At 40.9% G+C, this 27,852-nt stretch overlaps 1 protein-coding gene across 1 annotated transcript in view; it reads right to left on the reverse strand.

Moving 5' to 3' along the window:
• Positions 1–27,852, reverse strand: part of MAGI2 (membrane associated guanylate kinase, WW and PDZ domain containing 2) — a 1,285,084-nt gene that overhangs the window by 121,520 nt on the left and 1,135,712 nt on the right. Inside the window, exons 13-15 of the mRNA XM_073899397.1 lie at positions 20,670–20,711; positions 13,431–13,522; positions 5,244–5,436 (exon numbers count right to left, since the gene is read on the reverse strand). Of these exons, the coding sequence (XP_073755498.1) occupies positions 5,244–5,436; positions 13,431–13,522; positions 20,670–20,711 (327 nt within the window). The remainder of the gene's footprint in view (positions 1–5,243; positions 5,437–13,430; positions 13,523–20,669; positions 20,712–27,852) is intronic.

A 27,852-nucleotide genomic window follows, 5' to 3' on the forward strand; every position in this document is an offset into this window, starting at 1 on the left:
TGTTGTTGTTCTACTGATATGTAAAGAAAAAGGAGCTGCATTTATTCACATACTCAGATTAAAAAATCATCTTACAAAAATGTATTCATTTCTTGTTTGTAATAGCAGAATAAGACCCAGGCTGCTGCTTATTATCATTTGATAAATTAGAATTTTTCTGTAATATTTAATTAATCAGGTTTTAATTAAAGAAAACAAATGGATGCTTTTCATTTGTAAGAACTGTACCGAGGTGAGAGAAGAACAAAATGCCAATGTCAAAGCCTTTCCCTCTTTCCTACCAGAATTTAGAACTGCCTGTAAAATGTACCCTCCCCACGAGAAAATATCATCCAAAGACAAGCTGTTACTGTCTTGGTGAAGCACGTGTCCTTTATCAGTCCTTGCGCAAGTTGGAAATAAAGTGATTAGGGATAGTCAGGAGGAAGAAAAACAAAGAATTATTAGGCTGCACAACATTAAACTGAAAATCTCCCTGAGTTATTGGACCAAATCGGTAACTAAATGTCATAGGCAGTGACAAGAGAGATCTCATTTTCTGGCTGTCATATTTTAGGGGGTTGAGTGTTGTGCCTGTCACTAAAGCAGCAACAAAGGAAAATGATCTGTCTCTGCAGCAAGTGGCTGGGAGGGGCTCTGCCACGGGTTCTAGAGGGAGAAAGAACGACGTCGACTAATCAACGTGAATGGTCCCTGAGGAAGGGGAAGAGTCCAAAACATTAACAGAATATCGTTCTATTGCTTTTGGACTTGTCTTTCAACCTCTAGAACAAAGTTCTTCATCTTTAACAACATGAGCACATTTGAAACCAGGGAGTTAAGATTTCCAATGGGCCATTTTGAGGGATAGAATTGATTCCGCAGTTATTTTTCTACTCAGCGGGCTCTAGATCCAAATGTGACTGTCTTCTTGCCAACGACCCTTTCTGGGGTAGTGCGCGAATAGCGTTGTTTTAGAAGAATACAGTGAATGTCACTAAGTGACTAAATACCATGTTTTTGTTTTTTTTTTTTTTGTTGTTGTTGTTGTTTTTAATTCACTACCTTCCAGCATCCCTGACCCATCCTTCTGGCTCTCACACAAATGGGTGTATAGAATTCGGGCCATTAGTATCTACTTAAGCCAAATAATTCATTTTTAGGTTGAGCTTCTGTTTTGTCCTCACCAGTCAGACTGGAAGCCATCCCTGAGCTGGCTGGCAGAGGTCTCTGTTTGGGAAGGCAAGCGTTGTTGGCGATGCCATCCAGGTGAGATGGTTTCCACAAGAACAGTGCGCCACTGGCCGGGGGCTGCTCCTGGCCCGCAGACCCATCTGTGATTTGTGTCCAGTGCTGGGCTATACTTTGTCTAATAATTGTTAAAACTGATTGCCAATGTTTTTAAAAAGGGAGATTTTACAGAAATATGGATTTCCAATTTCTCTTGAAATACCTCGCAGTTCTTAGCCAGAGCTGGGCAGTGGCTACTCCCCTTACTGAGTTTGAGTTTGCAAGCCAACACGGTGCCAACCACCCACAGTGTCGCCTGCAAATTCCTGACTTACTCGTTTCCCGGTAGAGCGAGGAGGATGGCAGGGCCAAAGGGACTTGTTCAACCAGAGCCTTTGCTTCCCTTCCAGATCACATGCTGGCTACCAGGACTCCAGGGTTCTGTAGCAAACACAGCCTGCCTGCTTCCAGGGTATTCGTGGGCCCCTTCTCAAGGCTGTACCCTAGAAGCATGATAGCACTGGAGATGTCTTGTCTCGAAGCGTGGCTGAGGCCATGGGGCATGCTGGCCCAGGCTGGAGTGTCCACATGCAATGTGCATCCTCACGGGACCTGATGGCGCAGGGGGCAGCCCACAGACTGTGGCCCCACCAAAGCCAGAGGCTGGCCTGCCTGCAAGGCATTTGAGTGTGTGCATTCCTGGTCTAGACTCCTCAAAGCAGACAACTTATTTAAATGGGTGACATGCTCACAGACAAAGAAGAAGGGAACATGTTTAGAATTGACGAAAAGTGTAGTAACCAGGACCAGGGAATCCACTGGCACCCTAAACAATGGCTAAACTTTTCAGCCAGCTGACAAGAAAACCTCTCTTTCTTGGCACTAAGCCAAGAGTCAGACTTTCCCTTAGATGTGAGAGAAAAGTACTGATGAATAGCTTTAGGACAGACTCTAACGTGTTTTGATTGTCATAAAATGTTCTTTCACATCAATTCTAGATTGACACATTAGGAAATTCCTCAGAGACACCCTTCTCTCAGACGAATAGTGTGTATTCAAAATAATGTGTCATTAGGTTGAACGTCTCAAAACTGAGCTACTAAACATATAAATATTTATACTTCAGTGTTATAATTAAAGCCACTCTTCTACCATCCTTGGGGGGAAAATAGCTAAACACTGGAGCTGGTGGTATGGATAAGACATCTCTCAAAACTAGTTGATTTTTTAATTTTTTTAAAAGATCATTTATTTATTTATTTGAGAGAGAGAGTGAGTGTGAGAGAGAGAGAAAGCAAGAGTGGGGAGAGAGGCAGAGGGAGAGGGAGAAGCAGACTCCCCGCTGATCAGGGAGCCCGACATGGAGCTCGATCCCAGGACCCCAGGATCATGAAGGCAGCCGGTTAACTAAGCCACCCAGGCGCGCCTAACAACTAGTTTAAAGTGTAAGATCTGTGCTGTACTTATCTGGTAAATCAAATTGGATGCATTATTGGATGTTTCCTTCCTTTACTTCACAGTTTCTCCTTTTTGAGGATCTACCTTGTCCTTGCCTCACTGAAAACTTTGCCTTTCTGTCTTTAGTGTGTACACTTTAAAATATTTTAATATTTATAGAAGGCTTTTGCGTTACTTTAATTTTTGCCCAATGTAACTAACCAGGCGGTATCCCTCCTAATAGATTTAGTAGTTTTCTCTTGAGCGTTAACTTGGAAGCCAGTGCCTGGTGCCTTCTGAGGAGAGACAGGACATTTGTACAAGCTGAGGCAAGCATGAGGCTGAAGGCTTTAACCTCTCTGACCCCCTTCTTCCCAGCTCCTGATGCCGCTCCTTTGTTCGAGAAGGCGACAACTCTGTCCCTCTTCCCACGCATCTTCTGTCTCTCACAAGCTGATCGCTTGCTTCCTTCAGCTTTGAACCATCTCACTGTAAGCCAGGCTCGCACCTCCCACCGCCTTTGCTTGGGAAAGCACAATAATAATGGTAACAGCCCTTGAAAAGGCATCTTCACTGTCACATCCATTTGTGGCTGTCCTTTCTCGCTGCTGGAGGAACAGCAGCTATGAAGAAAGGCTGCCTTCCTATGCTTTTAAAAAATCTGTTCCATCCTATTTCTAGGCATTTACTTTACTACCGAAGTATCCTTTCCTGAACTTAATCATTTGCAATACTGATGAAGCTTTCAAGGAAGAGTGAGCTGAATTAACTTGGAAACTCTCCTAGTGTGAACAAGCGGTCTGCAGCTGAACATTTTCAAAAATTAAATGCACTTGAAATGCACTTGAAAGCCTAAATGAGTAAAGTTGGTAAGAACTGCAGCAAAGAGCATCTTCACGAAAGTCACATGATCTACAAATTGCAAGAATACATTTTTGTAGCATTTGGCATACACTCCAATAGCTTGGGTTGATTAAAACAAAATTTAATTTGCAATAATCAGCTGGTAGCAAAGGGAGCATGAAATTATGTTGGTGCACTGGTTTTGCACCTTGCAGTATATTTCCTTGTAAATCAGGTATCTTTTTAATTTATCTTTGGGTTACAGAACATATAGCACAGCAAACTTTTTATTAAAAATCACTCTTAGGGAGAGAGACAGTTAAATGTTACCAAGCAAACACTATCTTCCTCCTGGAATCTTGCCCAAGGATAAGGCATAATTCAAGGTGTTTTACTTCTTTGGGTCAAGTGGTATGCCATGAATTTCTGAAGATGAATGGCACAAGATATATAGCAGTCTCTCCTGGTGAGGGCTGACAATTCTTCTGACTTGCCCTTTTAAATGATTGCCCTTGGTCAAAGTCTAGTTTCTAGAAGACTTGAATAGAAAACAGTTTTTAGTTCGATTAATAAGCCTTATCTTCCCTAGTCATTCACAGCCTGTGATTAGCCAGTGGCACCCCCACCCCCCTCTTTTTTGATTCAGATGCATTATAATAATAACACATATGGAAGACTACTTAGGTTAGGGAGTGACGTTTGCTAACGGTTGGTCTCACCGTTTGAATTCCCTGGGAGGAGGCCCGAAGGTGGAATAAAGCAAGAAGCACTGGCTGAAGCCAAGAGCCTCTGCATTGTCACTGACTCACTGCAGACTCCTGGGCAAGCTAGCCAACCTCTGGGCCTTGGTTTCCTTATCTGTAACACGAGGGAGCTCCTGCCGCCGAGGTCCCTCCTAATCTGTCTGAGGAGAGCCAGGGGGCTGAGCAGAGAGGCCAGTGGCCACAAGGGCGGCAGGTGACAGAACATCATTGGTGCTTTCCTCCTGTAATTCGCAGGGCAAAGTGCAGGCAGTTTGGGACCCTACTGCCAACATTACTGAGTGCTTAGATTATGAAAAATAGTTGATTTTTGTAACAGACATATTCATAAAAATATAAACCTTTTGGGGGGGGAATGAGATGGTGGAATCGTATTATGACTGTGAAGACAGACTTTTTAAAAGTGAAGTCTTTGGTGGATTCTTTTATGATGCTAGGGAATAGCTGTAAAGGGCATAATTACTTCTAATTTACCGGTTTCATAAGTTTGGAGTTAAATGAATTGTGTTTTCTCAGAGTGACGTAGAGCTGTATTTTTGTAATGGTTTTATTGTCACCTTTTATCAGGCTCCACAATGGAGGCGAATTTTCCATCTTAGTTGCCTTATGATGTCGAAATGCTGTGGTTCTTCGTTTGTAAACACAATGAGGAACATTTTCCAAAGCTATATTCTCCGCTACCGTAATGTTCCTCTTATAACCAGCATCCACCAAAGAGCAAAGAGCATACACATCTTAAATTAGCCCCAGGCTCTGCTAGAAATTTTTAATGACAGCACTGAAAATGTAGGGCTGAGAGACTACTTGGAATTATAGCGGAGTGAAAATCTGCATTTTCACAATCATGGTTACATGTGGAAGATCTAGGCTGACTTTTGTCCTTGTTTAATATAGAAATTGATTTAAAATTTTGTTTCAAGTGTCCTTACCATGTCCCACAAAAGCATTTCACCACCTGACCCCCAAGCCTCCCTGCTGGCTTGAGCCACACACCTCCACAGAGCATCTTCCTTCTCACAGTGAGGTTGACCTGCCCATTTCGGGCTGCATGGTGCATCAGGTCGATGACATAGCGGTGGGTCTTGCCAGCCACTGGAATCCCGTCGACATAGACAAGCTCGTCTCCTGGGTGCAGGCGGCCGTCTCTGTCGGCTGAACCCATGGCAATGACAGCGCCAATCAAAATCTAAAGAAGCGTGAGAAGGAAAGGATATTTACATTTCAACTTTTTTCCCCCCACACATATATAATTTCTTTATGTAAATATAATCATGGATAATAATATTTATATATAACTTCCTTATATATAAATATAATTATAGACCATAATATCATATATACATATAATTTCTTTATATGTATGTACAACTTGGTGGAAGATTTTATTCCCACATTCTGCCCCTGACTCCAAACCTGAGCATGTACTTGAAAAATGAAAAATGAGGGGCCTTTCCCACTCTTCCAGGTTGTTAACTCCTTTCAAAGAAGTAAATGTTTTGGACTTGCTGCTGATGGCCACGAGGTCTGGGGGACACTTGCTTCCTGGTGCACCAGTTATCACCCTTAAGGAAAATTCTAACCCCAAGTATTCTGATGTTATTGGCCACTGTGCATGTAACGAATTGGGGATTGAATCCTGGCTCCACTTCTTGTTTGTGTGGCCTTGGGCAAGTCTTAGCCTCTGAGAGCCTCAGTTTCTTCATCGGCAAAATGAGGAAATAAAGTAGTGGGAGCTGCTTTATGGACTTTTTGGGAGGACTGAATGAAATAATGCATGTAAAGGATTTAACTTTGCTCATGGCACATACTGAGTGCTCAAAAAATGGCAGGGCAAACTAGCTGCTGCATATTATGAAACTGATAAGGGTTCAATTTTTTTTTTTTTTTTTTTGCTTTGCTTTGCTTTGCAAGGCTGGAGGTAAGGAGAAAATAAAATAAAACAAAGTAAAACTCACAGTTGGCTCTTCTGGCCAAGTGACTTAAAAAAAGTTTCAGTCAGACCTCCTCCCGATTTTTGCTCTATTCCTTTGAACAGTTCCTTGGAGCACTGTCCTCTGTGTAAAGGACATTCCCAGTTTTGCCTGTCCCCTGAAATGCTTCTGCTCTTTAGGTGACTCTCACACCAAGAAATGAGGAGGAACATATCTGGGAAATGTCTGCATGGGAATTACCCTGAGCCAGGGACTGTCACGAAAGACATAATATAAGATTTCCCACTTCCCACTAGAAACACTCAGGTTAGTGTCCATTAACGAGGCCTTTTTTTTTTTTTTTTTCCTTCTCGGAAAAAAAACAATAGCACTAAATATTTTAGTTTCACCGTTTAACCTACGATTTTTCCAACACATGGACAATGGATATCCTATTTCTTTTGACAAATGGCTTAGCCATACAGCATCCGAAGGCAGTTGTAACCCCTTAGCCTGATCATATTACAGAAGCTAATGTCTAAGTTCTAAGTCTTTATAAAAGGATCCCTTGCTCACAGATGGATTTCTTTCAGGCACCATGATTTCTTTCAAACCCTGGATCTGTGGATCCCAGCTTTTCTGCAGAGCTGCCCCATCGTGACGGCAGGCTTGTGTATCTCAGGCGTGACAACAGACTGATTCTTACGTGGTCACACTGCTTGGTGTGGTCTGTCAACAGGGCAACCTGACGTGAATGCCCAGGACGTCTTGGGTATACGCAAAATCAGAGGCTGAAGAGTGTTCTCTTTTCCTGAAGACTTCCTAGCCTTGGTCCACTGAACAGCTGTCTTTCTCCATAGGAATGACAATTCTCTATGACTACAGCTACTTTTTCCCTATTCCTGGGGCTGGGCTGGGGATAGATTTGCTTCCACACTGAATATTGGCGCTCTGAGGAGGGATTCATTATTGCCATCACAAGGAAAATCTCAGGGTACAGTGAGGTTCTTTCCCTGCAACATTCCTCACCCATTTCCTACAGGCCAGCAGCTGGGCATGCTTGCTTCTGACATTCTCCCTTTCTCTTACTGTCATGTCAACCTGAATTTAAGAGTTTCTTTCTAAAGATGTTCCAGTCTATTCTTCAAAAGACTGAACCCGCTAAGGAGCCCTTCAAAGATTTGCTAAGTGCTTTGTGAGAAAGCCAGTTAAAATGAATGTTTATGTTTCTCCACGGCCCTGTGAAAAGCTGTATTTAGCTGGGTTAGTCCCCCCAAGTGCTTCAACCTTTAGATTTCCTATGTGCTTTAGTGAGAGAGTTTACAGCTAGTTACAGAGAAGAAAATGGCGCGTGAGCTTCTTGGCTGGTTAATTATCAACTTGAAGCTATAGTTCTGACTCTCACTGAGAAAAGTGAACCAAAATATAGGTCACATCTGAGAAAGCCATGGTTCCAATTAGGCCCTCTACAAAAATAGTAAAAACAAAATTTCACTTAGGGGGAAAAAAAAACACCCCACCAACCCCCCACCCCCGGCCCCAAATTTCACATTGGAAAATTCCCATTCCTCCCTTGCTGTAAGCAGACAGCAAAGATATACAGATGCCTTTGAAGTTATCTTCTTTGTTACTAGGTGATACCAGTTTTAGTATCACCTAAACTAGTATCACCCGTTAAAAGGAAAATCCTAGTAAAATATCTGCTTTTCTGCCGCATTGCTGGGATACGAGTACTAATTAATTAATTTATTTAGCAAATATTAATTGAACCCACAGGCACTTTTGGGTGTTAGGAATTCATCTGTGAACAATAAAGACAGACCCCTGCCCTTATAGAACTCCTAATCTAGTGGTCAGACAATAATAAGTGTGATAAGTTCTGTTGTATGCTAGCAGGCATGCACCACGGAGAAAAGGGAGCAAGGTGGGGTGGTGGGTGGGTGTCAGTCACGTGGCCGACGTGGTGGGAACCCTGTCCTCACTCCACACACCCCTCCTTCTAGCCTCACTGGATCCTTCAGCCTGTGTAGACCCACTCATCAGTTTTCTCACTGCTCTTGGAGGAGTTCCGTATCTTGTCCTTACTGCTTTGGCCCTGAAGGAAGAACTTTGTGGCAAAATAGCTCTAAAAAGACTGCCCCCTGGCCCCATGAACAACCGATCCATGGCCTTAGCTTTTCAACTGCCTTCTCTAAAAAACAAAAGAATCACAACTCCACAACTCTATCTTACAGGCTGGGAGGGCATGGAACAAAACGGAGTATTTGATATGAAATAATAGCAATTCGCATTCAAGCGGCTGGTACCCTTGTCAGCCAGGGGAAAACGCTAACACAAAGAAAGGAAAACGAAAACAAGTAAGAAACAGACAAAAGCAAAGTCATACGTGCAGTCCTTTTAACTCCTTTAATCCTTTCCTGCTCTACCTAATGCAAGTCCAACGCCGGTAGGTCTGAGCTGCAAACTTGACAATGTGGCAAGCCCATTTCAGGCTCCTGCCTTCTGAAACTTCTCTGCAAGTGTGCACAGACTCCCTGGCCAAGGAGTCTGTCTATCATTACCTCTTCTTTCTATGAACAGTTTTTCTCCATTGCAGCGTTTTCTAAATCTTTCCACCTTGATGCCTTCCCATCTCTTTTCGGCTCACAGTTGGATATCCCATTTTTGTTCCTTTCTGGCAATTTTTCATTTCTTTCTATTTCTATTGTTATTTAACTGTGAAAAGTATTTCCTCTTGCAGGAAAAATGCCCATATACTTTGTTGGAGTTGGAGTCCTGCTGTTCATTATTTGCCAAAAGCTATGTTGTCGTGTTTAATGTGCACCCTGAGATGTCAGTACCATTTTGTGTATATGGAGGCAGAAACCTGTTTGATGTAATTTATGAGGCCTCCTGTGGTTGGGGACCAAGTCACCTCATGCGCCTCTCCCTTTGTAGCACATCAGCAATTAAATGAGGCCAGCACATTTTGTTTATATATTATCTCTGGGCTCACAATGGAGGAAAGCAGGAAGGAAAGGCTTATGGGAAATCTTTACAGTAGACTCTCTTTCTGAACATGGTCTTTCTGAGGTGCAACATTCTGGTCTTCAAGGCATTACTCTCTGCCTTTGCTTGCTTTAGGAAGATCTAGCCTTCTACTTAAATGGCCTAAGGGTCAAAATTGTAACTTGCAGCCCGCGTATGTCTTAAATCATTCAAATGAAAGAATAAACCAGAATAAATCTAAATAAACACAACGGGGATAACCAATAATCCACGTAATCTGAGGAGGCTTATCATAGATACCGGATGCCTGCCCACTGCAAGGGAGAAAGGACTCCGGAGTCAAAGTCAATGTTCAGAAGGGTTGGGAACCTGGGAGTGTGTGCACTGACCAGGCGCAAAACTATCCAGAGGCCGCATTCACACACCGGAGCTTCATTTTGAGTAATATGTGTTCCGTCTGGGCAACAATTTTACTGCTTCAGTGCCAGGCAAGTATCAGCCAGACCCCTCCCTTCTTGAGCTGGCTGAGACCGTGCCTTCCCTGTGAACAGTCATGCAGTCCCTCCTACCCCTGGGGGAGGAGGGAGAAACTGGTGAAGACAGTATTTCCTGAATGTGGTTCTAGTTTACCTCCAAAGCGACAAAGCGTGAGCCTATGGGGGAGAGGGGTTCCAGCAACGTAAGAATTTCATATTTCAAAGACTGTACTGAAGTAAGCACCATGGGAAGAATTGGAACTTTATTTCTTTTACTTTTATTTCATAGTTTAATCTCTTGTTTGTCCTTATCATATAAGGGAAGGAACCTGATAATATGCTTAGGGCTTGTAAAAGCATGAGCTGGCCCTGGCTGAAGATTCCTTTGGTGCAAAGTGTTCATCTTTCGTCCAGTCCTCTGGGATGGGAGTGTCAAGGACAGTGGACTAAAGGAATAACACAGACACGCAGGTGTCTTGGGAACTGTGGCCATGTTTAGTTTAAAAGGGACCACCTCTTAGCTCCGGTTGGTTGTTGTCAGTGAGGAAGATAATAAGCCCAATGTTGCTAGATCTATTTTTCAAGAGAATATATATGGAAATCTGAATTTTAAACATGTGAAATTAGTTGGCATTCCACAATTTTAAAACACTGGATTGAGCAAAGCATGTTGTAGGGTTCCTAGGACACCATCCCTGACTCTAGGATGACACATTTAAATTCTACAGAGCCTGTAAAAGCATCGAGGGGCCTCAGAAAATGTAAACTCCAGATTACTTTTTTTTTTTTTTCCCTGAGAGGTTCAGGTGACAATTTGGCTTGGTGAAGAGGACTCTTTCTTCAGTTCCGTTTAGCAAATATCTATTACGTCGGGCTCTGTGCTGGGCTTGGAAGATATAAACACCATCAAAACATGGTCCTTGCCTTCAAGGAGCTCACAGATTGGTAGGAGGGAAAACGTATGTCAGTCAGTGCATTCTGGAACAAATAAGAACCTCGTCTTTCTGGTGGAGCTCCCTTAGGTTGGTAAGTTTGAAGCATTATGTTAGTACGAATATAATGGATTGTAATGAATTTACCCTTAAATGCCCTACAAAAGTCTCAGTATCCCCCAGAATGCGATAAAAATCACCTTAAAGTGCCATTATTTCCTTCACTTAGTGTCTTTTAAACATATAGGTGTACAATAAAGAATTTAGCCTGAGTCCAAAGAGAGGTCTGGCTTTTCCTGAAATGTAACCTTTAGACCATTGGAACAGGAGTATCTTTGGTCATTGTGAGACCCTTGTACAGCACCTGAGAGTTTATGCTAATGAGGAGACTCACGGTGGGTACCAGTAGTTTATGCTGAAGAAGATAACTCAGGGTGGAGCAGCCACACCCAGTCTTGGGGGCGGGGTTGGCACGGGCGCTGACCAGACAAGAAAGACCAGCCACATGATTAGAGGGTTGTGCCTTTGAACCTTATGACATCAGCCTGACCTCTGGGAAGGAGAGGGGCTGGAGATTGAGCTCAACCACCTCAGTGACTCAATCACTCGTACTCACATAAGCCCCCAAGAAAAACTCTGGACACCAATACTTGGGTGAGCATCCCTGGCTGGCATCGATGCGAGGAGGGATAACTTGTCCCTGAGGATGATGGGAGCTTTGCACGCGGAACCCTTCCAAACTTTGTCCTACGGGCCTTTTTTTTTATTTTTATTTTTTTGGTTGGTCCTGATTTGTACCCTTTTAGTGTAAAATGTAATCATAAGTACGGCACTTTCCTGAGTTCTAGGAGTTGTTCTAGTGAATTATCAAACCTGAAGGAGGCCATGGAACCCCCAAATTTGCAGCTAGTGTCTGAAGTGAGGCAGATTCTTCCCTCAGACTTTGCAACTTTGCAAAATCATTGTAGCCGTCGTCAGGAATGGGGGCAGACTTGGCAGTCTGGAGGACTGTGACCTTAACCTCCAGTTTGGCTGATGGCACACTATTCATTTATGGGGACACCGACGGAGAATGAAAAGGGAAAGATGAAGTCCCTGCTTAGGGGGAATTTTAAATCCCACTGCTCAAACTAAATAGGGAGACATATGAACAGGTTAGAGAATGATCCTGAAGGAAACTAAGACAAATACTCTGTGGAAGCCAGAGGTTAAATGTTTACATATGTGAAAGAACTGGATACTATTTCTGGTTCTTTCTAGACAAGTTACAGAGAGGAGTGAGGCTGCCGCCTGACCAGGTGACCGAGGATCCCCGGTAACTCAGAATCAGGTGGCCGATAGAGGGGGACAAGTCTGTGAAAGGGAGCGAAATGTAACTGAGATTTGTTCCTTCTGCCTGTGACATGAGATCCTTAATTTAGTCTCTGGATAAATAAGTCCCAAGTTATTTGTGCCCTATATTTTACCTTAGCACTCTCTTTCCTCCCAAAGCACTAGTTGGGAAATTCAGACAACCTCCATGGTAAATGCACTTTCACATCTCTGGCAGCTGGGGAATTAGTGATCTTGTGGTTGACTGATGCTGAATTCTAACCCCCTAAATTAGGAAATAAGTCTTTTTTCCTGGAGTTCCCTCATCCTTGGAGTCTAAGCTCAGCTCCTCAACATTTTTCCTAGTTAGGGGCTCTCATCAATCATCTGGTCCAACTCCACTCAAAGGGCCGAGGAACCTCTCTGGGGTTCCTGTCAGGTTCTTGTCAGCTCCGCTTGAATACTTCTGTGCGGAAGGAGCTCACTGTCGACCAAGGCAATGGACCTCACTTTGGGACAGTTTTCATTTTTACAGATTCCTTTCATTTGTTAGATTAACTTTTTTCTCCTGAAGATTTCTGCCCACTTTTGGTTCTGGTTTTATTTTCTGGAACAACTGACCAACAAGACAAATGATGATGATAAACATGCACTCAACACCTGATAGGATCCAGGCACAATACCAAGGGGTTTGCCTATGCTATCTTTAATTCTTAAAGCTCTCTCTCTGTGAGAGAGGACTATTGTGTTTTTCATCTTACAGATGAGGAAACAAGCTTACAGCTTAAATCTCTTGCGTGAGCTGGAATGGGGTGTCATTTATTCAAACCTTCCATGGACCTGACTTAGTCATATTGGGTACCATTTAAGACACATCTTTTACAATGAGTATTTTATGGCTGGTATTTTGATACATGTGCATAAATCTAGCTTTGTTGAGTTTTCTGTATATTATTTTACGCTTTGACTCTGGTGTATAATGAGGGGTGTGTGTGTGCACGCGCGTGCAGGTTTAATTTTTCCAGAGCCTTTCTCAAATTCTCAATATCGTGCCAACTGAAGTTCGCTTTGTGAACATCTTCTCATGGTAATCCCTTAATTTGAATCTGGCTGAGATTCTGCAGCATTGAGCTTGATTTTACTTCTGTTTATCCCTGTGTTTTCTCTCCCTTGTACTTCTGATTGCAAACGTACATAATTCTGCTGGTCCAAGTCACCCCTTCACGTGTATCTTCTGTCATACCATGTGTTTACCTTGAATCACTGTCCAGAGTGACCAGGGGTGCAATACAGTTAAGTAATTGAACTATTCAAGAGGAATTCAATCCATTCTGAGAACGAGTAGTGTCCCCTCTTAATGTATGTACATTAATTTATGATGATATATAGGCATGGAAACACCGACATGTTTTGAGAACTTAAACAGTAAGAACACAAACCTCAAACTTTTTGTTTTTTGAGCCTTCAAAGATTTTCTTTTAGATTCATAGTGAATGATATTTCTCCTGATGCACACACACAGTATATAGCCCACAGTGTGGAAATAAAGTGGTTTCAACTTACAGGCTGCCCAGGCTCATCTCCCCCGAGGATTCTGAAGCCAAATCCAGACTCCATCCTGCGAAGGTGAACATCCAGCTCCTTATAATCTGGACCTGGTATAAAGGAGATCCTATTGAGTAATGAATCCTGTCTCTTCCCCGCTCCCTGAGAAACCGAACACACCAATGATAAATTAATTTTGTGGATGTGATTAATGAGAGTGCTGTTAGAGTTGGTGGAGAGCAGAGAGGATAAAAAAAAATGTGGTAACAAAAAAGTTCCAAAATTAGATAGTCTCTGGATTAACAGTGATCAAACAAGGGCATTACTAGGGTATCACCATAGGCAGAAAGAACATACAAATTTCCTGACTCAAAAAAACCAAAAAACAAAAAACAAAAAGACGATGCCTCTATAATTCTTTATCTTCCTGAGAGCATTCAGATTGCTCTCAAGAAGACTGGCTGTCACTTTGAGGATGTTTACTCTGACTAGAATCATTGTTTCAAAAGTATGAGAGAAGAGATGACATCCTGGAACTACCTGGTAGAGTACTGCCTAATAACTTACAAATATCTCTTTATGTCTTGATGCATCCCATTTCGTGTGTGTCAGGCGGGGGTGGGGGGAGATACAAATTTATGCCTAATTGTCTTTTTTAGAATTGTAAAAATTAGAAAAAAAATAGAATTGAAACTTTTCTGTATTGGGAGTTTGAGTGAAGTTTTTATTTTCAGACAAACTCCTTTAGGTTTTTCATAACTCAGGGGTAGAAATTTGCCTGGTGTAAGCGAACTCTTATCTCCCCAGACATTTTACAATGTGGAAGACACTACTGGTTTTACTAGTGTATTCAAGATAAACTAGAAGAGGGATACTTCTCTGCAGTTAGCTGAAAGAACAGAAATGTAGTTAAAAATAAGCTGGGAGACTCCTGGATGTCAATGTTTTCAATCCTAGGATAAAAACATGAAAAGTGTAAGACCTCTTTTGACTTTTGAAGGAGAACGTGATTTATGCTTACGCATTACCCCTGGACCTTTGAATCCTTCTCATGGGGGTAAAGTCTCCATCTTGACTGAGTTGTGCATACTTTCGTGGTCATTGTTGGGATACCATTGGATGTTAGCAACTTTGGGAAATACTTATTGATGCCATCCTTTGCTTAAGAAGTATTTAGTGATCCTAGGCCTTCGTGGTTTAAAGGAGGTATTAGAATTTATAGAAGCAATATTAAATTGCTTACACAGGATGGTTTTGGAAATTGGGATGGGATTTCAGAGAATGATCCTCTTGGGACAGGAAGATGTGTCTGAGCCATTTGGATATATGGTACTAGTCATAGTTGGAGAGAGCCTCAGTGGAATATTGGCCAGGCAAGTCTTTCTCAGGCTCTACAGTAAGTTGGGCTGCTGAAGTGATCCAGTAAACCAGGCACAATGACACTGGGTTTACCATGGTGCCCTCCAATATGGGCTGTGCATTCCCAGTGATATACAAAAGGCAACTCATTCATTTCTGAAATGTAGGCATAAGCTGATTATGTGTTGCTGTTCTCAAAAGACAAAACAAAACTGAGTCAAGCACACAAGTACATTTGCATATATGTATATATTGTGCAAGAATCCATAACCATTCATGTCCTTTCATGAGCAGATGCACATAAAACCAAAGACCTTTCCATCCAACGACTAATATAAAATTCAGAGAAGACTAACCAACTGGATTTCCACATGTGTTAGTCATCCTTTATAAATTGTATTATCGTTCATATTTGAAAGAATTGAACTGAGAATTCAGTTGGGTGGTAAAAGGAAGATGAAAACTTTGCCCTATACTCTATGAGTCACAATTGGCTTTTGAACTCAGTTTATTCCTGGGGTCTACAACATCATGTATGAAATCACACATTGGGGTTGTGTGCTCCTTTGGGGCCTTGGGACTCCAGGCAGATGCAATAGCCCTATAAAATCACAGCAAGCACAGGTACTCCTCATGGGGGAGGCAGAAAGGCGAGGGGAGATGGGGGGATGACAGATAATGCCCAACCACTTACAAATCTTTAGAAGTTGTTTATGATTCTACTGCTCACAGCAATCCCTTCTCTAGGTTACTTTAAGCTTAGAGGCCTCTAGGCCATATAGAAAATACATAGAGACCATAAAAAATACAAAGAGATAATATATTCTTGACACTTAAAATGATAGCACTAGCATATGTATAACCAGAACTTTCCATCTACTCCTATAAATATTCTCATTTTTGCATCACTGGTGAGTAAGGTAGGTGGGAAACTGTTCTTCCAATGGCTTCATCAGCAATCCATATTACATGGGGGACTCTAAAAGGAGTTTACTTTGCAATCCATTTTATTTGCTAAATAAAATGCTCCCCCAAGAGAATGCTGAAATTATGAGAATCCCAGTAACAGAATTTTGAGATGTACCAAAGTACAAGGGGGCTGTCTTGTGTCAGAGAATGCTGTCATTCCCAGAGGAATTGGAAAGTGTTTCCTTAATGAATGACTCAGGACTTGTTTTTAGTAGAAAGAATATAGATTTTAGCTGGTTAATTTTATTTAACTTTGAAGAACAGCTGTGAGTGGGGCATTTATCCTCCTCTTATGCTTCGTGTGCAATCTGGTGACACTACAATCTCCTGACGATGCCCTGGCCACTCTGATTTCACATGCAGGGTGACGCGCCAACCACGTCATCTTCACCCTCCACTCTTCCAGGCAGAGACGGCTAGCTACATGGTACATGAGCAAGTCGAGAGAGGCAGAGAGACCTACTGGAGAAGGATGCCAGCACACATTATTTTTAAAAATTTCTTTGTTAATTTTGAACATAGACTCAGAGGCTTCAGGGCATGGAAACTTTAGAGACACAGTCAACTGGAAAAAAAAAGTTTAAATGATAAGGCAGTAGTACTTTTGGGGGGAGGGAATAAGAGCTTTTAGAAGGATAATTTTTCTTTGGTTTCTTCCTCTGCCCTCCCCATCCTTCTGAGTCTGGGTTTTAAAAAATAACTAAAATTATATGCACAAAGCTGACAGACATTACTCTTTTCTCCCCCCGGCTTTGTTAACTTTCTTGTAAGATTATGTTTCTGATACTCTCCTTTAGCTGCTCTTCTGGCTTGATGACACATTTATTTTTATTATTTTTAGAGATTTTATTTATTTATTTGAGAGAGAGACAGCACAAGCGGGGGGGGGAGGGGCGGAGGGACAGGTGGATTCCCCACTGAGCAGGGAGCCTGACCTGTGGGGCTCAATCCCAAGACCCTGAGATCATGATCTGAGCCTAAGTCAGACATTTAACCCACTGAGCCACCCAGGAGCCCTGGTCTGATGACACACTGAAAATTACCGGATCATGTTTTGTCTCTTCCCCTGTTAATGCACAAACGTAAGGCAAAGAAATCTAAGGGCCAACTCTTCACCCCACTGTGACAGAATTTAACCATCACCACCTCTCTCCCCTGTTGGTTTGCAAACCATGCACCTGGAAGGTTGTTTGATGAAGGAGTCTGGTGGACACCTACTGGGGTCTGAGTCACTTTTGATGTCACTCAACTGGGCCCCCACCAACATCCTTTTTTTGTTTGTTTGTTTTCTGCTTTCTTGTTTATTCTTTTTCCACGCTCTTTGTTTACCTTCCTTTTCCTCAGCCCTTTTTGCAGAACTGTCAGGGATACTCTCAGGCATTGCTTGGACTAAGGAGAGGCAGAACACTCTGGATTTGTGTGTTCAATGGCCATTCCTGGCTACTGTTGCTTCTTCCTTAGAAGTTGGGTCCCAGGATCCTCAGGCATTATGAAATAAATCATCTAAAGACATCTGTCCCAGATGGGACTTTCCATGAGCACTGTGGCAGACTACCAGAATAGAATTTGTAAGTCCTGATTTATCCTGGGCTCCCACTAATATTGAAAAAACTAGTAGTACTAAAAGTAGCAAATGGTGGCCACATCCAGGTATAAGGACAACCTCCCTCATAAGAGAGAAAAGCAGAATTTCAAAAGCTCCTTCTTATTTTGCACTAAGACTCCAGAAGCTTCACATGCTGTATGTATCCTTGGTCTAGATTTGGAAAGGCATGACTCTGTGCACAGTTTTAGGGAAAAGGGTGGGTAACTGAACACAACTGATTAATTGCATGAATGGATTCAAGCTTCACAAATGCAAAGAATGGCATTTATGGATTAATTTGGCACATGGGATGCTGCAAACATGTCAATTAAATTTTGGTACTTGAATCCCCTTTCATGTTTTAATTAAAATGTAAGTACAATGGGCTTATTATCAATTTGGCACAGAGAACAAATTCACTCAATTTTTCCTGCTGGAAAAAGCATTAGTTATTTGGCTTTTCCTTGTAAAGAGATCTAGGAAAGAGATTGAGGAAGGAATCAGGAATCAAAGGTGGTTATTAAATATGTCCCTGGTCTCTGAACTTTCAAAGCAGTCCAGATACAGAATGAGTTAGGTAGGAATTAAATAGTTTCTATCCCTTTAATCTAATATTACCAGATAGGTAGCTAATACATGTTTGCTTTAAAAGAATGCCTTCTCTTTACGTTTTTCCTTTATACCTTTGGTAATATGCATGTGGCCAGACACATTTTAGCTATATAGAAGCCAACTCCCCACTCTGTGTGGTTTTCTCCCTCAGCCTTCAAATCAGCTCAGATTTTCCCATACCAAATACCCCCTCGTGCTCCCCATTTCTGTCTTGGATGAGTAGTCTCTAGTGGGGCCTTCGCTTCCCCATCCCCAGTCTCTCATCTGTGACTTACTCCTGCCAGTCTGGCTTCTGCTGTGTCAGCATTTCTGAAAGCGCTCCCTTTAAGGTCATTGATGACATCCTAACTACCACATCAAACAGCCATTTTTCCCTTTCCACATTCTGATTGGTTTCTGTGCCTCACTTGACATTGTTGACACACCCTTTCTGACCCCCTGATGTCTTCTGTTTCTAAGCAAGGAAAGTTCTCCTGGAAGTGATTTCTACTCTTGGTTTCTGTGATACTCCACACCCTGGCTCTCGTGGCTTGGGGTGAAGTTATCCATTCAAAGGTCCCGGCTACGGATGTATTGTTTCTCACCATCATTCTTCCTCGATGATGGCATAATTATCCTTATCACCTGTAGTATTCCACTATGCACAGCCTGGAGGAGTTGCTAAATAAATGTTTCTTGAATTTAATTAAGATACTCACCAATCTAGTACACCTGATAAACCACAGCATTATTCTATGGTGGAGTTATCACTTCTCTTCATAATTACATTGTTTAGGACTTCCTACTAGCAGTTTTGCCTCTGTACTTAAGTATCATAGGCAGCTAAAGGTAATAAATACCTTATAATTATGATAAATATATCTGAGTCAAAAATCATGACACATAATTTGATAAAGGACCTTTTATAAATGTGAGAAGAAGTATGGGAGATCCATTTATTTTTGAGGTAGTCATGACTTTCCAGAATATTTTGATACTTGTGATATTGATACAAGTATCAATATTTGATACTTGATTAAATATTTAATCAAATATTTGGATTGGTTCTTTTCCTGAAGATCTGGACTACACAGTGGTATAATATAAGCAAACCATTATTATAACTTTTCTCTTTTAACTAATGCATATTTTTTGAAATGCAAAAGTATTGTGCAGATATATCAAGGTAATCTATGCTATTAGGTGGTTCTTCTCTTGCTTTTTTTGTTTTTAAATAAAGTACATTCAGAAGCTGAGATTTTCAAGAAATGTGCTTGCTGTGGCCAACAAATAGAGATTTAGAATCTCAAATTAAATCCTACTTTCATTTTGCAACTGTAATTACTAGGTCTCATTTTCCTTCTGGGCTTAAGATAATCTTTTAAAATTACAAGGATTTTACAGTCAGTGTATAAGAATAATCATAATTTAAAAATTTTCAGGCCAAGCTAAACAAATACTTTATACTTTACTTGAGGACAAATGCGAAGCAATATCTTCCATATTTTCTACATATCCAAAAAAAAATGACATGGAAACTTACAGAATGAAATGATCTCAAGCACATATATTCTCCAAGGGGTGTTAGAACATGCTGAGATGGATAATGAGCTGTCATCATGGAAACACTCTAGAGATGTGTGCTGTGAGCCTGCAGACCCGAAATAGTACTATTATTATGAAACATGCTTTTCTGCAATTGTTTCAGTGTTCTGGCTTTCAGTCCAGTGGTCTAAGTAGCTGTTCAAAGCACTTTCTAAAAGTAAAAAAAAAAAATCTGAATTTTCCTTTTCCTCCTTCATTTCCGTAATAACATTAAATATTTCAGCCTAAACCAAAATTGGTAAGTATTTGCAGAACCGTTAGGTCAAAAAAAATGTTTTTCCTTTTAAGTAAATAAATTGATTCTTACTGAAAGCTTTTGAACTATGATATTCTATTCTAACTTAAAATACCATTGAAATGTTGCATTTTGTAAGTGGCATGGTTTAAAACAATTAAACTGACATAGATATTTAGTTGATGTAAAAATCATTTCACCCCACATTAGCAAAATTTCCAGTAAGTTCTTTGGAAACATCTAAATTGCAAATCTCTTGAGATACTCTAGCTTATTTCTACTTATCTAGTCCAGCATGGTCCAGTATAAATAAAATGGAAGCTACATAAGTAATTTAAAATTTTCCAGCAGCCCATTTTAAAAAGCAAAAAGAAACAGGTACAATCAACTTTAATAATGGATTTCAAGCTGGTATATCCAAAATATTATTTACGCATTCATCAATATAAAAAAGTTAGTGAGATATTATACATTTCTATTTCTTTTTTGTAAGAAGTCTTGGAAATCCAATATGTATTTTACATACATTTTAAGCATATCTAAGTTCAGAGTAGCCACATTTCCATTGCCCACTAGCTTAATGTGGCCAGAAGCTACTATATCAGGCATCATGGACCTAGTCAGTCTGGTGGCTTTTATTGGCCCCTGGTTTTTTGAGTCTAGTCTTTTACTAAAGCATTTTATAAAGTAATTAATGAGTATGACTCTCTTCCCTTCTCTTTTGTTTCCTTGGCAGCCAAGTAGACCCACTTTGATGGGACTTGCTCTCTACCTTAAATACGTGCGTATGTGGGTGAATCAAATTAGCACAGTGATTATATACTAATAAGCTGATACTACTCAGAAGAATGATTTGTTACACAGGATGGAAGACGTTTCATTCACAGGACTGTGGGTACTGCAGAATACTTGCCAGAGGAATCCATTCGAAAACTGGTCCTTGGTGGCACTTGTTCTGGATGGGAAAATGGGGAATTAAAATTGAAATTCATTTACGGCATTTTAAAATTCATCTTTAACTTTTTTTGTTGTTGCTCTTATAACTCACCCCCAACCTTTGGTGCTCCAATTTAATGATTTTGTTTCTCTAAAATCCATGGATGTTAGTGGACAGGACACACCCTGTTTTATGTATAGGAATAGGTCTGTAAATATATTTCTTTTATATGCACGCAAAATAGAAAAATCTGAATTCTTTTAGATCAGAATGAGAAAAAAAGATCCTCCTTTTCAAAAATTAAGCTTTGATTCTCATTATAAAAATGCTTATTGAGAAGTAAAGTCAATCCAGAACCTGAGATACGCACAAAATAAATAGAGGTCTTTTTAAAACCAGGTTAAGAAATCGTGTCATCAAGTACTGAGATGAAAAGTGGGAAATTCAATCAAAAGTTGACTTATGTCCATCAGTCCAAATACTTTGATACTTCCAATTATTTGGACAGTTGAAGTGATGTAGAAGTAGTTGAGTTACATCAGTTTCCGTTAGCAATACAGATCCTTCATTAGGATTTTGATGTAATTTCTGCTACATATAACATAAAAACTTGTGGACATGAACATAAAATACTGTGTACAGACTGTAATAGATATATGAGGCACTATAAAATCTGTATTTTATTATTACATTAATAAAAGTTAAAATAAGACCACATTCTGATTGCTTTCTTATTGAGCTTTGTTTCATATAAAGAGTTCTCCACTCTTCAACAACAAAAATGAAATAGAAGCTTTTTGAGGGTGACAACAAGGCAGAGTGTCACTGGCCTTCTGGGGTTGACAGGTGTTTCCGACCATACCCTGCACAGCACCCTGCACCCTCTCTCCTTGAGGGCAGAATGATCATCCCTGCCAGGTAATCTGTGTTTTTGCAGTAAAGGCAAATTAGTTCTCCAGAACTGTTATTTCCTAAAAATCCACCATGTATAGTGTGACTGCATAGGATTATAAATGGAGAACTATCCTTTCATCAGAAAGATAGAGCTGTATCAGGGATAGAAGGCTGCTACCTTCTAAACACTTCCATTAGTTGTAAAACTGACATTTTATATTATCATAATCTCACTAGGACCTACTTGCCATCCAGCAATTACATTCGGTTTACTGCAGTCCTGATAGTCTCATATTTATTCATGAAAGTACTTTGGGTTGCATTGTCAACTTGTGCTACCAACAAAATGCTCTGACATACTAAAGAACTTTCAGTCAAGGACTGATTTTAGAGTTTACTTCTCACATCCTCCCCTGGCCCCCTACCCCCCTATCCTCTGTCTGATTCCAGGAGCATTAAGTTTTAAACTATTGAATGAACTAAATTTATAAGCCATCAGATTGGATCTTATTTCTAAAATACATGGGAAAAATGTGTCCCCAACCTATTTATTTCACTATCTTTATTTCTTAGCTCATGTCATGGTAACTTTCTTTATTAAAAGGGGCCTGTTAGAAATATAAATATTACCATAATTGTTTACAAAGCTACCCAAAAGTACTATTTTTGAAATTAGATTTCCCAATTAAAATACACATATTAAAAATGGCAGACACAGCTTCACTGGAATGACTGATCTCCCTGATCAATATATTACAACTGCAAAGTGACGCATAATGTGCTATACTAGAACTCTAGCTGAAAGGCAATTTTTTCCCACAGATTAAACCATAACATAAATTATACGAAGACCAGCAATAATGACTTTCCCATGGGAAAAAGGTACAGGAAATTAACCTTCATAGCATCGTCGAGGACATTTTAAATGATAATGTTATTAAATTTTTTCTTTCTAGCCTTTTATGATTCTAATGCTAAAGTCACTGACAAAAGTGTCTTAACATTTATGTATCATCTTCTTTTAATATTTCACTAAAATAAGATAGTGCACCAGAGAACGTTAAGAACATTAAAGCCATTGGGCAACAGCAATGTCCAAGCGAATGAGGCCAGGGCTTGGTCTAGCAGCGTTCAGATCTGCGGGTTCTCTCGGAAGGCAAGGTGGCCTTTCATGATTGCTTAAGAGCTGCCTACGGCTATGGCATCCATGATGCATCAGAACCTTTCTTAAACCTACTGACATTTCCAGCTTGACTGTATCAGATGTTTAATCACATTGGCAAGGGAGATTGGAGCCTGAAAGGCTCAAGCAGAAGCACTTGCAACAGGTTTCCAAGCTCTGGATGTTGCATATCCACCTTGTGTGATGTGGCCCCCACCATCAGTTTCCATTTAGAGTCTCAAGTCCTGCGCTGGCTGGATCGTATTTTTACACTACCTCCACCTTTCCAAGTGACTCTCGCGTTAGGAGGAGAGACAGTGCCAACTACAGCCCTTGCTCACTGATGACATGGAAAAAGCTGCAGAAAAACCATTACTTTAGAAATACAACCACCCATCTGTGATTAGCCATAAGTTATATGTGCATTATAACACTGAACAACGAAAGAATTTTGCAATGAGCGATGGACAACAAACCGTAGGATAAAAGCCATAGTTGTTTTTGATTCTGTTTTTGAATGGTTATGAAGTATAATTTCTTGTCAAGTACAGTACTAAAAACCACTTTGCTCCTCCATTATGCTCTAACTGGCCTGTGGTTACTTCTGATTGCTACCTTTGTGGCAATACTCATTGCTTCATATGGGTTATTTCTTCTTAATTTCTGGAAAGAAAAATTGATCATGTGAGCTTTTTGAAGAAATTCCAGAGGAATTTGTGATCCAGAGGATCATGTGAGCTTTTTGAAGAAATTCCAGAGGTTCCAGCCTACGGCACATTACACCACACGGATCCCTTACACTTTTGTGATCCTACATTTGAGTGATGTCTTACTGCAAGGGAGCCTAGACATGTTGTACCTCATAAATTGCTTATTTATAATAAGCAAGGTTCAATGTGAAGAGAAAAAAGTGTGGACAACTTCGGTCATAATTCAACTTGGGTTCACACCAAAGGACAGAATCATGAGGGAAGGGTTTCAGAGAACACGGATTTTTCTTCTCTTGTCTCTTCCTGTTTTCATCTGCTTGCTGCCCTGGCTTCTGCAGCCTCAGAGTATGCTCAAGAAATGGCTCCATGAACCAAGGATGATGAGGCAAACCTTAACAATAAGTCTGGCTTAAAGCCAAGTGAAGCACCGGGACAGGGCCCTCATTCCTAGATCACCAGGTTCTTTAGCACGATCAGAACTTTATTTTGTAAGATTCTAAAGTGATTCCGTTTTCTTTGGGAAGAACTTTTATTGCCTTGCTTGGCATCCAGAGGAGGAGTCATGACAGCCATTGTTCCGAAGTTATGTAAGTACAATCCTTCCTAGAGGCAGGAAGACAGACAAAATTACCTCCCTTTCGGGCCTGCGATTATTGCGATGTGGAATCTGATTTACTGTCTGTGAGAAGAACGAGAACTCCACGGCGTAATCCTTAAATGAGCGAAGTCCTGCTGCCTATTTTTTGGACTTCGTTTGCCTTGCTCTAGATTTTTACATATGCACAATTTTCTGAGTATGGAGGGAGTTTGCTGGGAGTCTGGCCCCCGAGACAAGCCACCACATGTGTCTTTACCTCAAATTAGGAAAAAAGCACGTATGGGAGAAATACAGTCAGCCAAATAAATTAACTTGAAGGAAATTATTTATCGGAGTAGGTATGAAAATTTTTATTCATGATCTGTACATTTAGATATATGCTTTTCTTGGACAGTAATGATGTTATTTCTTTAATAGCTTATATAGTAAAGGGAAACCATATAATCCACCATTCAACTGAGGACAACCTGGAGAGTGAAAGGGAAGCTATTAGTAATTATGCCAGGGTGACACAGAGCAGGACCGTCCCAGGCAAACTGGTAAATGTCGTCCACCTACGTCACCCCATGGGGATGTAGGTTGTTACGACACTCTTTCTTTTCATATCAGAAATACGTGACACCATCACGTTTAGGGAAAATGGCAGGAGAAGATGGGAGAGGAGAGAGGCAGCGAGGGCCTTTAAGAAGCAGTTTCTTTTTCAGGGTTAGAAATGGTAAACAATAGTTTCTTTTTCAAGATTAGCCTACAAAACGAGAAAATGTAAGCCCTTCCTCTTGTGATTGCAAAGAAAATTAGTCCTTCTTTCCTGAGAGTCCCGAGAAAAGGACAGAGAAGGGAGAAGTAAAAAAAATAGCATGGCTTATCCCACTGTGCAAAGTTGCGTATTTTCCTTGCTTTCCACTTAAAAAAACGCAAGTAATGGGGACAGCAAGAAGTCAGTTATCAACAGAGGTTATTATTACACAAGAGAAAAGTGATCTTTATCACAAAGATTTTTGCCTTTTTCTGGGAATTGCTGGTAATGCCAGAGGGCCAATGCTTAAATTATGAACATGGAAACCCAAAAAAGCCCACTGGTCAAAACCTCTTTTGGGATTTTGGGGGGCATGTTTCTTTCAGATATAGACGCTTTAAGCTTATGTGGAAGTAAGTTAGAAAAAACAAATTTCTTTCTGCACAGCATTTTCCAATAAGGACTAATGAGATTTTTGATAATTAGAAGATACTGAACACATGACATTCTCCTGATTAAACATTAATTTTGCCCATGGAATGAGAAACCATTGATCTAATTGTCTAGTTACACTGGAACTGTTGTCTACCGTTACTGCACAATTTCACTGGTTGAAATGCTGATATGATCTGCTGGGTTGTGTCCTGCAGTCTCATTCGGGAATTGTCTTCCTTCATTTTTGTGTCCTTCATTTTGGTGGAAGTTTTGTGCAAGTGGGATTTATTTCTCATGATTTTTTTTTTTCCCCTTGTGGAGTGCCCGGCAGAGCCCTAGACACGTGTTGCATGTTTCATGCATTCTTGCTGATTGATGTGGAGACTGGAGGCGCTACCTCTAGACACTGTGTGCCGCTCTGAAATTGGAAACACCCTGCTGGAAGAACCTTCGTTCTCGCTTTCTTCGGTTCCATCTCATCCCGAGCTCTCATGAAGACGGGAGGCATTTCCAGCTCTTCTCTCATAGGCATGTGCCCATCATGTTCTGTTTCATGCAGGCTCTCGTCTCCTACGTTGTCTTTGTTTGTTTAAAATCACTCCATTTTTTTTTTCGGAATACATCTTTATTAAGATGTCCCATGCATGCACATTAAAATGTCAGCATAATCTAATTATGAGCCAAATGAGGCACAGCAGCATGTACATCATTTGATAAATTTCCATCATCTGCAGGGGACTGGTGACTTGAATCTAAATACTTCTTGACAGCCTTGATACAACAAACATTCTGGAGCTCTGTGCAGCAGAAGCGTGTGGGTGGAGGTACATCCTTTCTTTTTCGGTTACTGCAGCCCAGTTTTGAATGAGAACGCAAAATATCTCTTTAGCTTTAGACCCGGTTGGAAGGGAAGATACCATGAAATTGCTATAGACCTGGGAACATGTCAAAGAGCTTGGTTTAGCCAAGCTCTGGTTAGGATTCCCTTCCATACTTTCCCTGGTCCCCATGGATTTTTCTCCCAGGAAAAAGCTTTCGTGGACTCAAGGATAAAGAGAGTGAAACCTAAACATTTTGCATGTGATTCAAAGGAATAAGGCATGGTTCACATCAAAATTTTGAATAGGGTTCCTTTGTATGGATGCACATGATCGCTAAAGAAAACCTATTGGGAGACGATGGGAAATACACTGAGCTTTCCCCCAATTCATTAAAAAAAGGAAAAAAAAAAAGATTTTCTGGCATTCCCAACATGTAAGTGAGAGAATGAAACTTTTTCATAATCGGAAACAGGGAACGTGGAGAGGGCAAAGGGCTGCTTTGTTTTTTCTAGACACTTGCAAGTCCACAAGCAGAATGAACTGATCAGCTATCCAGGGACCTGAGAAAGTAGCCCTGTGCTTGTTTGGTTTCCTTAATCTTCAGGGTAGAGCTCTGCCTCCCCTGACGTGACTTCCCTGTTTCCTTCACACTCCATTTAGTGTTATGAAATAACATGACAGAAAAGCAAAGGATGGGAAAGAAAATGAGCTTGCCCTCTTTTGGCTTCCTAAGACTTGTGACCCTGAAAATATTGCTGTGACCTCAGAAACATTAGAGAGCCGAAAAAAACACGAAGGGGGGACCCCATTAGAGCAGAGGCAGCGGTGGCATCCGCAGGGCACTGATGGGGCAGAGGGAACTGGGGTGGGAGTCAGGCTGTTGGGTGTTGGCGTGGCTGCGGAAGCAGAGGGGATAAAGAGCTCCCCAGGGGGACTCTTTAAAAAGAAAGGTAGGGGAGGTTAAGGTGGATTGGTTTGCTTGGATTGTTACAGGTGAGCAGCGGAAAGGCAATGGACAGAAACAGCATTGCCGGGGCTGGATAAAGAAATCAGAATTCTTTTAGGGTTGAAAAGGAGGTCATGCGCAATTCCTGCTCAGAAACTGAGGGCTGCACAGTTTCAGACACCATGAAGGGAAGATGGAATAAAGGCCAACATTGCCTTTGTCCCGAATAATAAAGCCTCGCATTGGTCAGGAAACTACAAAAGAATGGGAGCCAAAGATGAACGAAGGGACAGAAACAAGAGGAAGCATCTCCTGAAGCTCCCTAAAAGTAATCAAAAGTTTAAACAAGCCAAGGACATGACAATATTTTCATCCTGCAATGCATTTCCATCCTCCAAGTTAGAACTTCTACTGTAACTCGATATCTACACCTGTTAATACCTATTCTCATTTACCCAGTTAAATTTGTGAGAATAAGACATATTACTTATCTTTGGTATCTCTCCACGGTACTGAGAGTTAAGTGGGTATTCAATAGATACTTGGATATTGAAGCAGAAAAGGTATTAAGAACTGTGTTCAAATCTTCCATTTTTTTTTTGTTTACTGAGCATCAACACCCTGAATTCACACCCTGTATTATACAGCTAAACATACTACTTTGTTCTTACTCTATCACAGCAAAGATATTCTAACTACACAATCCTTTAAAGACATTTCAGTTGCTCATCCAGAAGGGGAATGATGAAATATAGTAGCCCTGTCAGAGCTGATTATTTAAAATAAAGAGGTGTGTGTGTGTGTGGGGGGGTCATTTTGATGAAATGATTTCTCAATGCCTGCCCTGCCTGTTCTAA

This window comes from Callorhinus ursinus, unplaced genomic scaffold (assembly GCF_003265705.2).
Source record: "Callorhinus ursinus isolate GAN/ISIS: 27379988/994484 unplaced genomic scaffold, GSC_fseal_2.0 scaffold12, whole genome shotgun sequence".
NCBI lineage: Eukaryota > Metazoa > Chordata > Mammalia > Carnivora > Otariidae > Callorhinus > Callorhinus ursinus.